The sequence below is a fragment of the Oikopleura dioica genome, chromosome 1 (assembly GCF_907165135.1).
Source record: "Oikopleura dioica chromosome 1, OKI2018_I68_1.0, whole genome shotgun sequence".
Classification (NCBI taxonomy): domain Eukaryota; kingdom Metazoa; phylum Chordata; class Appendicularia; order Copelata; family Oikopleuridae; genus Oikopleura; species Oikopleura dioica.
Window position 1 is genome coordinate 10,590,000 of NC_137291.1, and position 14,714 is coordinate 10,604,713.

The 14,714-nt window shown below is 41.4% G+C and overlaps 3 protein-coding genes across 3 annotated transcripts; 1 reads left to right on the top strand and 2 right to left on the bottom strand.

Moving 5' to 3' along the window:
- Nucleotides 1–2,451: 2,451 nt before the first annotated feature.
- On the top strand, nucleotides 2,452–10,086 carry LOC145695871 (uncharacterized). The gene is made up of 9 exons (XM_081772914.1): nucleotides 2,452–2,888; nucleotides 2,985–3,191; nucleotides 8,267–8,427; nucleotides 8,471–8,548; nucleotides 8,678–8,785; nucleotides 8,920–9,036; nucleotides 9,138–9,215; nucleotides 9,297–9,349; nucleotides 9,488–10,086. The coding sequence occupies exons 1-9, from the start codon at nucleotides 2,591–2,593 to the stop codon at nucleotides 9,801–9,803; spliced, it is 1,416 nt and encodes a 471-aa protein (XP_081629040.1). The 5' UTR covers nucleotides 2,452–2,590; the 3' UTR covers nucleotides 9,804–10,086.
- LOC145695879 (uncharacterized) lies at nucleotides 10,037–10,687 on the bottom strand. The gene is made up of 2 exons (XM_081772922.1): nucleotides 10,436–10,687; nucleotides 10,037–10,366 (listed from the first exon to the last, which is right to left on the bottom strand). The coding sequence occupies exons 1-2, from the start codon at nucleotides 10,659–10,661 to the stop codon at nucleotides 10,110–10,112; spliced, it is 483 nt and encodes a 160-aa protein (XP_081629048.1). The 5' UTR covers nucleotides 10,662–10,687; the 3' UTR covers nucleotides 10,037–10,109.
- A 394-nt stretch (nucleotides 10,688–11,081) lies between these two features.
- LOC145711390 (uncharacterized) lies at nucleotides 11,082–11,766 on the bottom strand. Its single transcript, XM_081789097.1, has 4 exons — nucleotides 11,672–11,766; nucleotides 11,491–11,551; nucleotides 11,281–11,423; nucleotides 11,082–11,226 (listed from the first exon to the last, which is right to left on the bottom strand). The coding sequence occupies exons 1-4, from the start codon at nucleotides 11,741–11,743 to the stop codon at nucleotides 11,134–11,136; spliced, it is 369 nt and encodes a 122-aa protein (XP_081645223.1). The 5' UTR covers nucleotides 11,744–11,766; the 3' UTR covers nucleotides 11,082–11,133.
- Between the last annotated feature and the right edge of the window lie 2,948 nt (nucleotides 11,767–14,714).

The window sequence follows — 14,714 nt, forward strand, 5'->3', positions numbered from 1 at the left end:
AGCAACTTGTTTACGGCAGAAAAACAGAGTACTGGCTACTTTATTAATAGGTGCAACAAAGCCGGATTATTTGGATAAACTAATAACAGTCGATGTTTCGCGAGAAACTCTTTTTACAAACGCATAGGCCGGTGAACAAAATATCATTATTGATATTGCACGAAAGATTGAGTTGTCATATATCAATAGTTATGACGCGAGTTGCTGACAAGTCCAGCCAGAAGCCGGAAGTTATTTCTGTCCACAGCTCCATATTTTTAATGTCTTCATTATTCTGCACAAGCATGTTTGCTTTTTATGGGGAGAGGGTGTTGTTTTCGGAGCTCCAAAAGTGAGAAAATCGCATAGAGCTGGGAGTAAGTTATATTGTGTGGCGATCCATTCCGGAGGGATAAAATGCACATCGCGAAATGCAAACTCACACCTTTGCATCAAACGACTCCAGTTTTCTCGATCTAACTGCTACTTGCTAAATGAGAATCCTATGGGCCTCAGCTTCGGTTTTTTTAACCGTAACCTTTTTTTCATTTTCTTCGTAATGTTGAATCCTTCTTCAGGAGTTAGCGCCCTGCATAAGGAATGTTTAATATTAGACGACGCTCTGAAGAACCTTGCGTTATCGCACAAGCTGTTCGTCCTCAGAGGTCTGTTGGCTTCATAATCTACTGGCACTAAATCGTCCCTAAGCTCATTAAGCCAAAAACAGGTTGCCTAAATCTGAATAGCAGTTTAAATCAGTAGTTTATAAGTAGTAATTAAAGTAGATTCTGTAGAGTTTATGGCGACATTTTCTGTGCGACAAACATTAATATTCATCAGAGGACTTATCAAAAATAAAATTATATAAACAACAGTTACAGTAGTGAATTATTGATTCGCAAATTACAATATGTCAAATGGAAACAAAATGCACGATGTGCCTTTAGACTGTTTTTTTTGTTTTTGAAAAGACATTTCAGGACAGCTAATATCCTAGTTATTGAAAAGGATGTAAAAATTAAGCGAAAGATAAGCGAGTATATATTGGAAACATAAAAACGTGTGATTAGTTACTTTCTTGTAGCGCAATTATCGACACGAGTTTTAATTGAATTTTAGACAGATTATGAGCTTTTCATTATGTTTTGTTTTAGCCAAATAAAAATGACCCAGTCTTCAGCGAATCGATACCATTTTCTTCGCTTTTCATATTCAAGGAGCATTTATATAAGCAACTCTTTCTAACTCTTTGGATTGGAGCGAGTTCTTCAGCTTAGACAAGTTTATGTAAAGTTTATCCCCTTCGAGCGCCCGAGGCGAGTGGTTTTTGTGGGAACGCGCTGAAACGAACGATTTTGGGTTCAAATAATATACAGACTTATATTGGATCTAAAATATAGAATATGCAGCGGTATATAAGGCAATTTGAGTTAGAGGCAATTTATCAGGCGACGAAAATATGCCCAAGGGATCAGTGCTGGTCTCAGACTGGAATATTGTGTTGGGACGCGAGGGAGGGTCTTAATTATGATGCTCTGCCTTAAAATAGAATATTCTCTTGGCGTAACAATCTACAATAGTTTGATGAATGACGATTTTGTTTATTAGACTTTAATTATTTTTCATTGTATTGGCAGTACAAGAGAGCGCACTATTGCTTCCATTCGAACTTTGAGAATCGTACTTCAATAAATCATCTGAAATTGAATAAAAATGGTAGGATGACAATCAATCGAGAACGTGAATGAGTCAAGGACAGGGCACCGCTAAATTGGAGCTGTTATGCAAGGATGTTGGATTTCGCTTCCGTAATTACGCGCAGCGACCTTCTAACCGGTCGGGTCATCATCATCAACTCCGTGTCAAATTGTCACTTTGACGTTTTCTGGTTTTTCAGATTCCAAATTGATCAAACGGGTCCTTTTGGGTTTATCTTTGGTCAGTGATGAAAACTAATTTCGTAAAATAAACGCGTCCAAATCAAATTGATTTATTGTAAGAAGACCTGAAAGTTAAAGATTTGAATTTTCATAGCTGATGCTTCATAAGACCGCGCCTTAGAAAAAGAATAAGATTTTTTTCATATTATTTCGCGCTTATTAAACCTATTACGGGTCTATTATTTTAACGCGTATTGCGCCCTGTGATAGCAAATTTCTTGCATCAATATTATGATTCTTGAAGTATCCTTGGTTTAGAAGGACTGAGCCTGGAGATGATCCCCGTGTCAAATTGTCACTTGGATTCCAGCGTTTGATTTTGGATCGAAGAGGATGGCCCTCAGAAGAGCGCAACGAAGAAACGCGTGCACGCGCGAACACGCATATAACGCGGCGCGTATAACGATCCAGGCGGCGCTGGCGAGTTAACTCCACGCGCGGCGAGTTAAAACTCCAACCGCGCGAGCGCCACCTCCAAGGCGCTCAGCTCACTTTCTCCAAGCCCTTCTCCAGCTACTTCTCTCTACTTCACACCAACCGCATATTCTGACATTGAGCTATATTTATTAGACGCTCTCAATTTTTTTAGAAACTTGCGTTGAAGAATAACCTTTTTTTATATAAATTAACAAAACGAAACTTCCAACTCGGAAAGACAGAGATTAACCCAAATGAAACAAGAAGACATGCAAGTGGTCGGCACTCCCGCCACGCAGACCGAAGAACAGAAATCATCAGTTCTCTGGGGAGTCCCTGATGACGTCCTGATTCTCTTGAAGCAGTACAACTTTGAAGGACACGATGCACCAACTTACACCGTGACTGGATCGCCAAATGGGCTCCATTTTATCGTCGTCTGGCCGACCAAGGATTCGAATCTGGGAGACAAAGTCCTTCAAGATATCATGGAGATCCACCAAATAACACAACGAGAGACTAGAGAAATTTCCACTCAGACTGACTCAGCAGGTTTTTATTCTCAAAATTATTTAATGAAAAATATTCGATTCCTATGAAATTGTAGGATAAAATATTTAGTAAAAATTCTTCACAAAATTCTTTTAGACTCTACTTATGCGTCTGGAGACTCCTGCGACGAGCTCGATGTTGACATCGAAGATGACAATCACTCGCGCTCAAAGCTTTCAATCAGCTCGGCCGATTCTGGGCACGCAGAGTCTGGGCACGCCATGCAGGTTGATCAGGAGCAAAATGAAGATGAGCCCCTCCCGCTCCCCGGCCGCCATCACTTGGAGCATCTCATCAAGAAAGGTAAAAAACGGTTGAAAAGGGAAATATAGGATTTAGCTAAATCTACAAATATGTTGACCGTAGAACCTGCTGCTTAATATCCCAACTTTAACAGCGTTCGGGTTCAATATGTGTGCCTAAAAGGAGTTTAATTTAAGATAAAAGCGGGCTAATCCTCGCTCGGCTTATCGTAGAAAAAGGGCAGGATGCTTGTATACGCTCCTCGATTTTAAAAAACTATATATTCATCCCCCTAAATCCAGATCTGATTATACCGTCGGGATTTGTCACGCCGCGTGTGCCCAAAAAACGCGTTTTCTGACGGATTGGCCGATTTCCACGTGACTTACAGTCGAATTCGGACACGGCACCGTGCCCAACGCAACTCGCTGGGTCAAAGAGGCGAAGGCCGCCTTGCCAAATTGCCGAGCGCAAAATCACATGCCCGGGGCAATCACAGATCCGACGCATTAGCCTTTGCTTGTGGAATAGGCTTGGCGACCGGCCAAGTCTGATAGAACACGCGTAGAATTGAATGTAATTTATAGCTTGGGTCGTTTTTCGCTGAAACGAACCCTCGGGACTCTGCATCCTCTCTTCTTCTTTGCCCAGGATACAGTAGAGTTTCATTATTAGACGATCAGATATTCGCTACTTTGCATGCTTTAGGTGTTTAATTGTGGAAAAACGAGCATTTAAGATTGTCATCATTCAAAAAGCTATAGAATTCACGCCAGTTTAGCCATACTTTGAGCCTTTGGATCGAAAATTGTAGCCGTAAAATATAGTATTTTGGCACGGGAAGTGAAAGCGGGTAATGCTGAGCGACACTAGTAAGAGTCGCCCGGTTGAACGCAGTCCAACTTTGCGCCAGGCTCAAGATTTTTTAATGAGCGCCGCCTGAAAATCAGAGTCGTCGGTGCAGTCGTAAATTTTGAAAAGACCCCCAAACGCGTAACCATCGACGGGCACGGGGCCAGCATGGGCACACTGCCAGTCAGTTTGTCCGACACCTTCAGAAAATCATGATCGACGGATTAGACCGTTACATTCTTCATAAATACGACCCAATCAGCATAAAATACCGTTGCCCTATTTTCGCGCTAGAACTAGTACAGTTAGTAGACGTCGTCTAAAAAAATCGCCACGTAGGTTCCATCAGGAGGCGTATAATGCGTTTTCACGTTCTGGCCTGTTTGATCTTTTGGAATCCCAGGTCTCCCAGCGTATTGAGCAAAAGTTTTGCTCCAGCTGCCCTTTTCCCTTTCCCCAAGCGCGGTCCAGTTGAACTTTCATTCTTCTGAATTTCGCCGCCCCAGCAGCTTCGAATCGTAGTTCTGCCTACTTCTAGTGACAATTATCATTTGAACACGTTAATGCACATTCGTAACAATGCGTTGAATATTTGTGAAATAGCTACTTGCGCTGGGTACCAGTTATTGATTGACACCGATCAAAAACTGACAGTTAGACATTCGCGAATTTCTAGGATTGACCCGCAGATCAACAATCCTGCATGATCTGTCCACGTTTTCTCATTTTTTGATAGACTCCAAGTTCGCTCCTAAAGTATTGACCTTTACGAGGAACATATTTTTCGCTAGTCCAAGGAACTCGGCCGCCCGCAGCCGCGAATCTGTAGCGAAAGTTGAATCCAATTTGTCAAAAATCCACAAATTTGCCAGCTGATTCATAGGACAAATGTCAGTCCAAAAATGGCGGTATCGGGATTGAACGATTGGTAAAATTTTTTGACCTACTGAAAATTTTGACCAAACGTTTGGCAAAAATCTTGACATGGGTTGTACTGAGGTTTTAGTTTATGAAAAAGGTTCGTACGATCATAATAAGATCTGTGTTTGCAGTTCACCTGAATCCTGGCAAGGAACCTTACCACCCCAAGACTTGGACTCATCTCGTTTTGCACTAAATACACTCATCTAATTCGGGCGCGATTTGATTTTTAGCAACCACATTTAGCGGCTAACTCGATTTCGCAAAAGGCGGGACTGTACGTGCAGGATTTGATTAATCGAGTGAGCGCAGTGTTTTTGGGGAAAATAGAAAGCGGCAGAGTACCTGGTCTTGATGCTAATTACTCCCGCTCGTGGGTTGATCCACTTTCATTGAGCTGGAGGGACGCTCAGCACGCCCTGGTTAGCCGTCCCTTATCATCGACTTTACAATGATAAGAACCCTTAGCACGCATAGAGGACAGTGGAATATGTGAGCACGTAGATCCAGATTAAGGATCGCTCTCCTGGTTCCGCTGGAACAATGTAAACTTTTTTTTATAAGGGCGTCAATAATGATGATATTCTGAATCGATAGACACTTGAGGATTCAGGTGGCGGGTACCGAAGCAATTTGCCGGGTGACTAGGTTCATTTCCGAGCGATCTCGCTCAGAAGGGCCGCCACGCGCGCTAGAATCCAAACCCACTGGATTGCGCGACGATGTTTACGCTTCCACTTGGCGGTGGCCCTTGAGCCTTTCAAATTTGGAGTTTTCTAAACTAGGCTGAGGTGCTTTGATTACGCCAGCTCCTCCACCAGGCGAGACACGAGTCGATACTTGAATTACGTCAAGAAAAAGCTCGCTGATGGATGCCGTCGAGATTAAGTCGTCTGACATTTCCAATTTCGCACTGTTTTGTTAAGAATCCAGATCCAGTTGTCATTTACGACCAGATCTGTGGGCTCTTTCCAGCTTCATTTTCGAAGAACAATCATCAAAGAAGTCGAAAGATACGCGTCTTTATGAAATAATTTGCCAAATTGCGCGAATAGATAATATATGGCGAATATAAAATACAAACTTTAATTCAACCCGGCTCTTCAACGAATAATTGAGCAAATTTGCTGGATTTGCTATCAGTAATTAATATGCATGTTGGCTAGTATTGTCAATATAAATAGCTGTGTATCTTGGGGTCTCGTTTTTAATAGATTTATTAACAAATCGTTTCGTTTCGTGAACGTGCGTTACAAAGGTTAACTCGTTTTGGCGTAAACAGCTCCCTGCTTCTCCAAGGACTGATCTGTTTCCAAAATACTCAACTAGGCCTCTTGAGTCGCTCGGATCCCTCAAGGAGGGATTCACTTACTGATCCCCTTCTCCCGAAATTCGTAAAATTTTCCACAAGGTTCATCCCTCTTTCACCCCGGCCGATCCATGACCTTCCGATTGTGATGAATTTTGCGGGCAACATATTGAACTTCAAATCTAATCAAAAATCATAATTAGCGGAATTCCAGCAGACACTAGGCGCCAAGTCCGCAATAAGCGTTCTTAATCACTGAAATATTCGAATACTGAGTTTTTATCGATTTTGGAAAAGAGTCTGCATTTAGCGCTCTAAATTGTGACTTCATGAACTTGTAAAACGCGTGCGCCTGGTGGCACCTTGCCAATGGGTTGAACGTAATTGGCTTGTGAAATGAATCAGATCGATCTCAAGAAGACAAATGAACATGTCACTACTCGTCTAGGCGATGGTCCAGTATTTTTCTCCCAAGTCTACGTGCATCTCTATAATCACTTCCAGCTGGCGAACACGCTCGCAATCAACCCCGGAGTCTGTTTCTTTCCAGAGCCCGAGTCATGTTTTGAACATGAACTCGTTGTTGATTCCATCAATTTATACGTTCCCATGTCTAAAGTGGGAGAGTCTCCCGTTGCCAGCAAACCCAGTTAGCCGTTGTATATTCCCTAAAATCTAGATGAGCCCAAAGGGATCATCCATTTCTCGCCCCGAACCGACTAAGTGATTAGGCCGGCGGCCAACTCGCGTGTGCCCAAGGTTGCAAATATTGCATTTGTAAATCCAGTATTTCTGTGCGTTGCGCAATCTCCGCTGGGTTGACTTTAGAAAGTCTCGGCAGGCGCGTCGCCAAACGGAGCCGAGTTTGGAGATTACAACACGCTAGAATAATACACAGATCCCTATCATAGCAATCCGAAGGCGCTACGAAAATATCCAAGAGGTGTACTCGCCTTAGAAGCTCTCCAGTAACATTTTGAAAATATTTGACTTAGCGGGCACGTTGGGTTAACCAATTCTTTGGCGGTCGCATCATTACACGACTGGGGCCACTTTCTAAACGTCAAAAGTGACGCTGATAGCCGGACGCGGCGATGGGTAGCTAAGACATCCACCGGTGTCATAACGCCACATTAGAGCATCAAAAAGTACGTTTTTACGAAGAGTACTCGAAAATTATTTAACATGCTACTGTTTTGCTCTTTTTTTTTAATTTTGGGGAATGGTGGTCCTCAATTTTAATTCACTACGTCTCAATTGTGATATCAGCAAGCTAGTATGACTTGGACAGGCGTAAAAACAGCGTAGCACCTTCTAAATAAATCTAAAATTCACGACTTGTGAAAGCACAAAGTGCTCCAAGTACCAAGGTACGCGCCTCGCATAAAGTGGAGGAGGAGAAGTCCAAGTCATTACGCGTGGTGTAATTTGCAGCACGTGATGTAATCTTGGACTCCTTCATTATCATAATCAGACTGGGTCGAGGTTTTAACGAGACAGCTCAAATGGGTAAGGGCGAGGAGGTCATTTAGGTGATTCTCAAAGACAAATTAAGGATCCCCAACGTCGTCTAAAGAGATATTATCATCAAAGATTCTTGTGTCGGAGCTCGAGTCTGGGGATAAATGATTTCTCGGAAACGAAAGTTGCGATTAATTAAACTTATTGTTTCTCGTAATCCCGAAAATGGGCGTTATTCTTTTCTCAGGCCCAGTCTGAAGCTTAATGCTTCTCAAATGCTCTCGGTCATAAATTTGCTTGTGCGATAACGTGTTTTGCGATAAGGACGTGGGAGCGTCCTGGTATCCCGCTGAGACCTTGGGTAGCGGAATTACCTGGGTACTTGAAATGTTTGACATTCCAGTAGTATCCAAAGGCTTCTAACATTACGAGACGGGACATTCCAGCCACGATAACCCGCCAGGAATGTCCAAATATTATCCACGACGTCGACAGATAATACTTGAGACGATGACTTGTACTTAAACTCTCGCTCACTTTTAACCCATCAGCATCTATCGAAGATAACAAAGATATTAAAAACTTCCTTCAGACATCGACGCAGTCGAATCCGACATTGAAGAAATTGACTGCGAAACGAAAAAAGCTCCAATCTCTCCTCAAGGTTTCACTCCATTCACTCCCTACGCGCCTTCTCAAATCGACCGATTCCGACAGATTTCTGCCAACCCTGTTTCTAGCTATGCTCATCAGGTAGTTCTTATTTCCCTTATTCAAATTTTAAACCATCTTCTAGTTCCAAAACATGCACCAACAATATTCTAACCTCGCCATGTTGAACCACCAAGCTATGCAACGACAGCTATCCCACTCTGTAAGTCCCAAAATACAGTACCTAAGTCAGGTTTTTTTTATGTATTAACAAGATGTTTTCTTGCCCTTTGATTAGATAAAGGGCTTTTAAAGCAGTTTTGGAGGAGTTTTAATTCATTGAATTATTCAGGCTTTAATCGCAAAATCTGCCTCCGAATTCGCCGTCGGACAGACCTCCCCTGTACACCATCCTATCGTCTCTATGGGCGAACCTAATGTGCGACAACATCTCAATGAGGTAATTAAATTGTTGTCCCGATCGGATCGACTCTTACACTCTTCGTTCAAAGATAACATCACTTGTAGCGAAACGCATTATTTTAATTTACAAAATTTATTTCCTAATAGCCCTAATTTACAAAAATTATTTAGATCTATCGCAAATACAACATCGTTCCCAAACGTATCCAAGGAGGCACTCTCGAAGAGGTGCTCCGACCGCCACTCAAGTCGCAAGGCCACCGAACTGCTCATCAGATTCATCTCATGGTAACAATCGCATGAAAAACTCTCACGGATCATCAAGCACTCATTTCACAAAATCAATCATTCCTCATCCATCGAGCATTGCTTTAACAATTTAATTCTAGCGTCGAATGCGAGAAGTCTCGTCGAAAATGAACCTGACTGATTGTACCAACCCCAACTACGAAGATGCCGTCTCAGTGGTAAGTAGCAAATCAAGCTTTCTTTTTCCTTGAAATCAGTAATAGAAAAGTTGGCAGAGAATTTAACGATTGCTTTTTTAGCTTTTGGACTCGTTCGAAATCACCGCTCCCTATGTCAACGCATCAGATTATCGGTAAGACTCGCAACCTTTCTACAGACCTCTAGACTTAGCTGTCTAATCATCGAGACCTTTTTGAGTAATTTTGTCGCTTAGTATTGTAGCGAATTCAATAACGAGAACTTACGATTGAAATTTAACACTTTCATTCAGCCGCAAAATGAATTTCCTGCTTCGCAAGCGAATTAACAACCGCCGGTGGTTCTTGCGAAAGAAAGCCAAGGGAGCCGCGGGAAACAACGACGAGTCAGAATCGACGCCCAACGCGCTTCCATCTCCCAACCCCGCCGCTGCTGAAATCAAGCAAGAAGCTCCAAGCACGCCAGCTGGCTTCGCTCCTCATCCAGGCCTGCCCACTTCCGCCGCCAGTCATCTCCTTAGCCACATAATGCGCCCAGTCCCAAGTCTAACCATCGGTGGCACGCCGATGATCGACTCGTCTCACAACGCGCAGATGACGGTTAAATAAGTTAATCATCATGTTCTTCTGTATATTCTTCGCCAAAAGACACACAAACACAAAAAAACACACTTTTCTGTTCAATACACAATCTTACCTAAAGTCTTTACAAAACAAAAATTTATACTTAAAATGGAAAATCTTCGTCAAGGAAAATCTCTCTTTTCGGAACATTGCCCTGTACATAAAAATATTCTCCTGCAATTTTATTATTCGGCCTGAATAACTGTAATATTACTTTTATTTTGTTTACTGTGAGTTTTGAAAAATACATTTCCACAGTGACCTTGAATTGTATCGGACTTCAATTTATTATTATACGCATTTCTGAGCTTGCTTGTAATCGACCAAAAATGGCTCTGGATAAAGTGTAAAGTTTGGTAAGTGCCATTCAAGCTGAGTACGCGCGATACCGGCGGCATCTTGGAACGTCCACATTTCCACGTCAATTCCAACATCTGTAGCGTTTCTCCCGCCAATGTGAAGAATTATGTATCCATCCACTAAGACCGATCTATGTTGTCCCCGCTTAGTGAGCAAGCTTGGTCCCTTAATCCACGTGCTTCCGCCATCTATAAAAAATTTTATCGGAATACAGGAGATAGTCTTCCAGTGTGTATTTCACAATTCAGTTTGTTTACCTTGAGTAAGAAATGTACTGTCAATAGCATTTGTCGCTCCCCATCCGCCAAAGACATAAATAGCTCCAGAGTTACCGCCTATCACAACGGCTGAGTGGTTATCAACGACAATCGGAAACTCTCCAATCGTATTCCATGAGCTTCCGTCAAAGGCCTCGACGCTTTTTCCGGTAAAATCTTGATCGTCTCCAGCGATGATGATTCCAAAATGTTGAAAAGTGACCATGGCCGCGTAATTATGCTCTTGATTTGTGCTTTCTTGGTATAACAAGGTCAGACATCTTTCTCAAATGTTGATTCTCTCAATAATAGACAGGGTTTATGTTTATATTCATCTGTTATAAGTTCCTTTGAATGGCTGTTATGTTGTCATTGCCCTGAAACATGAAACACAGCTGCGGCTCTACAACTGAGCCACACATAATAACTCCAGCATCAACAGCAGAGCACGAATGTCCTATCATGTCGTGTGGCAACTTTGATCATGCGCTCAATTTTGATGCTGCTATGTTGGTATGTATCATTTAATGAAACGAGGTGGAAAGGATATCAAAGCGATAATATCGTAAATTATCCATGAAAAATTGAGAGCCCAACCTGTGTACTTTGAAACAATTACAATTAAAATCAAGTTGATGGTAAATAATGGACAAGATGATATTCTTTTGTTCGAAAATAAAATTCATCATTTCTATCAATCAAGGAGTATAAAGAAGAATCTTATAAGGGTTCAAATAAACTACTAAGAATGTAAAAGTCTTCCTGAGAGTTTGAAGCTCACATCCAACAAGCTAAAGTGTAAGTTTAGCAAACCCACTTTATTATTATAGAGAAATGACGGTTACCTCGCCGATGGACTTGGGATTTTCATATTGAATGAATGGATTTACATCATCACCGCCGAAGAGCAACATGCGTCCGTTATACACAGCCGAGCAGCCCTTGTAAACTTGGTGTTTCTGTTTGTAGTCGAAACCAGTTAGCTTTTCTTAAAACAATGCAATTCTCTCTTAAGAAAAAGTTCCTTTTGAAAATTTCTCTGGGACACTACTTACGAACGTTTCCAAAGCCTGGTAAGCCAAGGTTGATTGCGTAAGCAGGATTTGAGAAATTGCTCTTTTTTCAGTTCATTTTTATGATTGTCTATTGAATATTTAGGACGATTTGAGTATAAAATTTTAGACACTGGTGTGATTGACGAGATTACAAAGATAATGCCGATTTAAAAACTGTCGCCTGATTGAGGATTATTAGGGACTCGTTGAATTGAGCAAGGCATATCGGAATTACAAATAAAAAAATTATCATGATCTACTTTCTCTCAAAAATTGCCACGGTCTATTATCCCCTCGAAAGACCCACATATGAATTTTTTCCCACGAAAAACAGATCTCCAGTGGCTCCAAAAAGAGTAAATCGAGCCGTGTGAATTGAAAAATCATCATTTGGGCCAGCTCAGAGGTTTCGTGAAGCGCTCATTAGAGACGTTGAATTAGCAGGTGGCTAATTAGGAGCCACAATTAGCAAACCTCTTCCCGTTCCCCACTTCCGGTCTTCTAAACTTATTTCTTGGAAAATGGTGTAATTTCCTAAACTGGCTCGTGCTGGGTCTAAAATTTGGAAAGCCATTTATTTGATATTATTTGCCCAAAAGCATGGTTCTGTGGAAATAAAAGGGGTTTTTTAAGGGCAGCCGCAAACCCTTATTCCTCCTTTAAAATCTGTTTCGGCCAAAACAAACCCATGGTACAGATGAATACTCTGAGCAACATTAATTTTCCCCCCTTCTTTGTTACATTCCGGGGAAGGGTTTTGCGGTACAAAAACAAGCGGCGGTCTGTTTTGCCCGTCAATACTCACTTTCCAAACTTGGCTGAAAACTGTGTTTTGGCCGTAAACGAGCGGAGCCAGAATTCGTCGCGATAAGCTCCTACACGTTGCGTGCTCAACCAAAAATACGACAGCCCTAAACACCTATATTATTACTATTGATTCACACGTTTCCAGCATTTCTGCTGTTTTGGGCAAACGATTTTCCGAACGAGAACCGAGTAATAGAGCTAATCTAGTTTCATCGAGAGTTTCAACCGATAACAGCTACTTCAGATGTCGTTCTTTAGAATTTAAGACACTGTAAAATGATTGAATTGAAATCAACGAGGCACTCCTTATATGGGTTCTCGATAAGAAAGACAGACGACGCAAGAACGTCAGTATACCGATACCGCTAAATAGGGGTCGATGTGGTGCATCATAAAAAAGCTGTTTCGCTCATCTTTGATTGTGGCTTAATCCATTCTAGGGCTGCTTATCTCCGGCACTGGGGAGCGCTTTATCGCGCTATTGTGGCGTTGATAAGGCTCCATCCAACGTGTGCAAAACTGCCTCGCTTCAAAAGCGAAATCAGAAAGTCACAACACACTCTAGCCATAATCAGCGAACGGTGAAGGACAACTCTAACTAGTCCTTATCAGTTCTGAAGTATCGTTATCTTACTCCCTGGGAGGGAGCATAACAGAACGCGTTAGCTGAATATTGTTAACTACCCAATTAATTATCCTGATTCAGAATAAATGAATCAAGAAAAAAATGCATAGATGAAATAGGTACTCGTATCTCAGCCTGTCTGGAAAAGAAGAAAAGAAGAAGTTAGAACTTTCCACGTTATAATATCTTGATAGCAGTAGATTCATTGAGATACAAAGGAAGAAATGCTATTGATGATACTAGGCATCTTCAGCCTGCCAGCAACTAATTGTCCGCGTCACTTTTGTTTTTCATTCACAATCGTTTGCTTTGTTGATATCAAGGAAGACTCACATACTGGCAAATTAAGGTATTCTTCGAAGTTCTTCGATGATGCTTTCGAGTTCCAAAGATTTTTATGAACAAGATAAAAAGGATTGAAATTTCGAAATAAATTCGATACTTCGGTAATCGAGACGCGTAAATCCATTTTGAAAAGTAAAACTATAATTATCCTCGTCACCGTAATCGATCAGGCCCTTGGGCGCTTTCTATTGCTGACCAATTCACGCGTTATTCATAAGTAGCATGCCATACGGTGAGAGACGCAAGAGAAAATGATTTTTCTGCTGTTGATTTTTCTGAATACTGGCGAACCATGCGTTCAAAGACCAGCTCTAGGGATATTGATGAATCCGTGTCTAAACCTCGATGGAAAATGTAGAGTTTGCGAAGAAACAAATTTCAAATTACCTGCTTACCTTCAAGAATATGAAAGACCGCCAAGAGCAACTCCTAAGCAGAGAAATCCAGAAGATCGTCAGCGATTCAAAGTCCAATTTTCAAATTTTACGTTCATTAATAAGAATGGGGTCTGCGAAAAGAAATGCATCAAGAAACTTCGCCAGTCTAGCGCACTCTATATTCCTGATGATGGCTTTTCCTCGATGAAAGTCAAATTGGATCGTAAATTTGCAGATAAAATTAATCTTACTTCTGTGCGACGAGATTTCGAAAGGATACACACCTGGCAGCGAAAAATCATCATGGCTTACTTCCTTTACCAAGTCTTTGAAATTCCAGCAGAGAAGAAAATTCAGTTGACATGCGAAGAAAGCATCTGTGACCTGATAAAAATTATAGAGGAGACAAATTATCCAATGGGAAAAGAAACCTTCGTGCAGATCGCAACCTGTCTCCAGAAAATACTCTTTCGCTTGCAAAACACAAACCGGGAGTCTATGCCAGTATCAGTCAAAAGAAGATCAAAATTTACAAAGTGGAAGTTTGAAGACAACAAGGATTCGAATGAAATCATACCCACCAAAGTCAACGCTCTCATGGCGGATTTTTTTCAAAAGACCTTCGACTATCCAGTCTGCATAATTCACTCTTGTTTTTTCAATAACACATTGGCTAGTAAAGAGGGAGATGTTATTCATACTAGTTGGGTAAATGACTTTAATAACATAACGTATTCTTTTGAAAATTTACCGCTGTCTACTGCTTCTTTCGAAGTTGCTTTCTACGAAAATGAGTTCGTGTATTTCAATGAACACGTGATCAAAAAGCATGGCGAAGTTATCATCTTGGGAGAGACTTTTGAAGAAGCCAGTGAATCTCTGCCCGACAAAGATGATAGCTCAGAAACGGAAGTTAACAACGATTGCTCTCTAGATCAAGATGACATCTTTGATGGAACATCGGACAAAATTTATTACGATGACGAATCGACAGAAAGTAACTTCAATTATGATGCAAGTTCTCATTATTATACTATTAATGAAGATTCCTCAAGTCTTTGGGATCAATT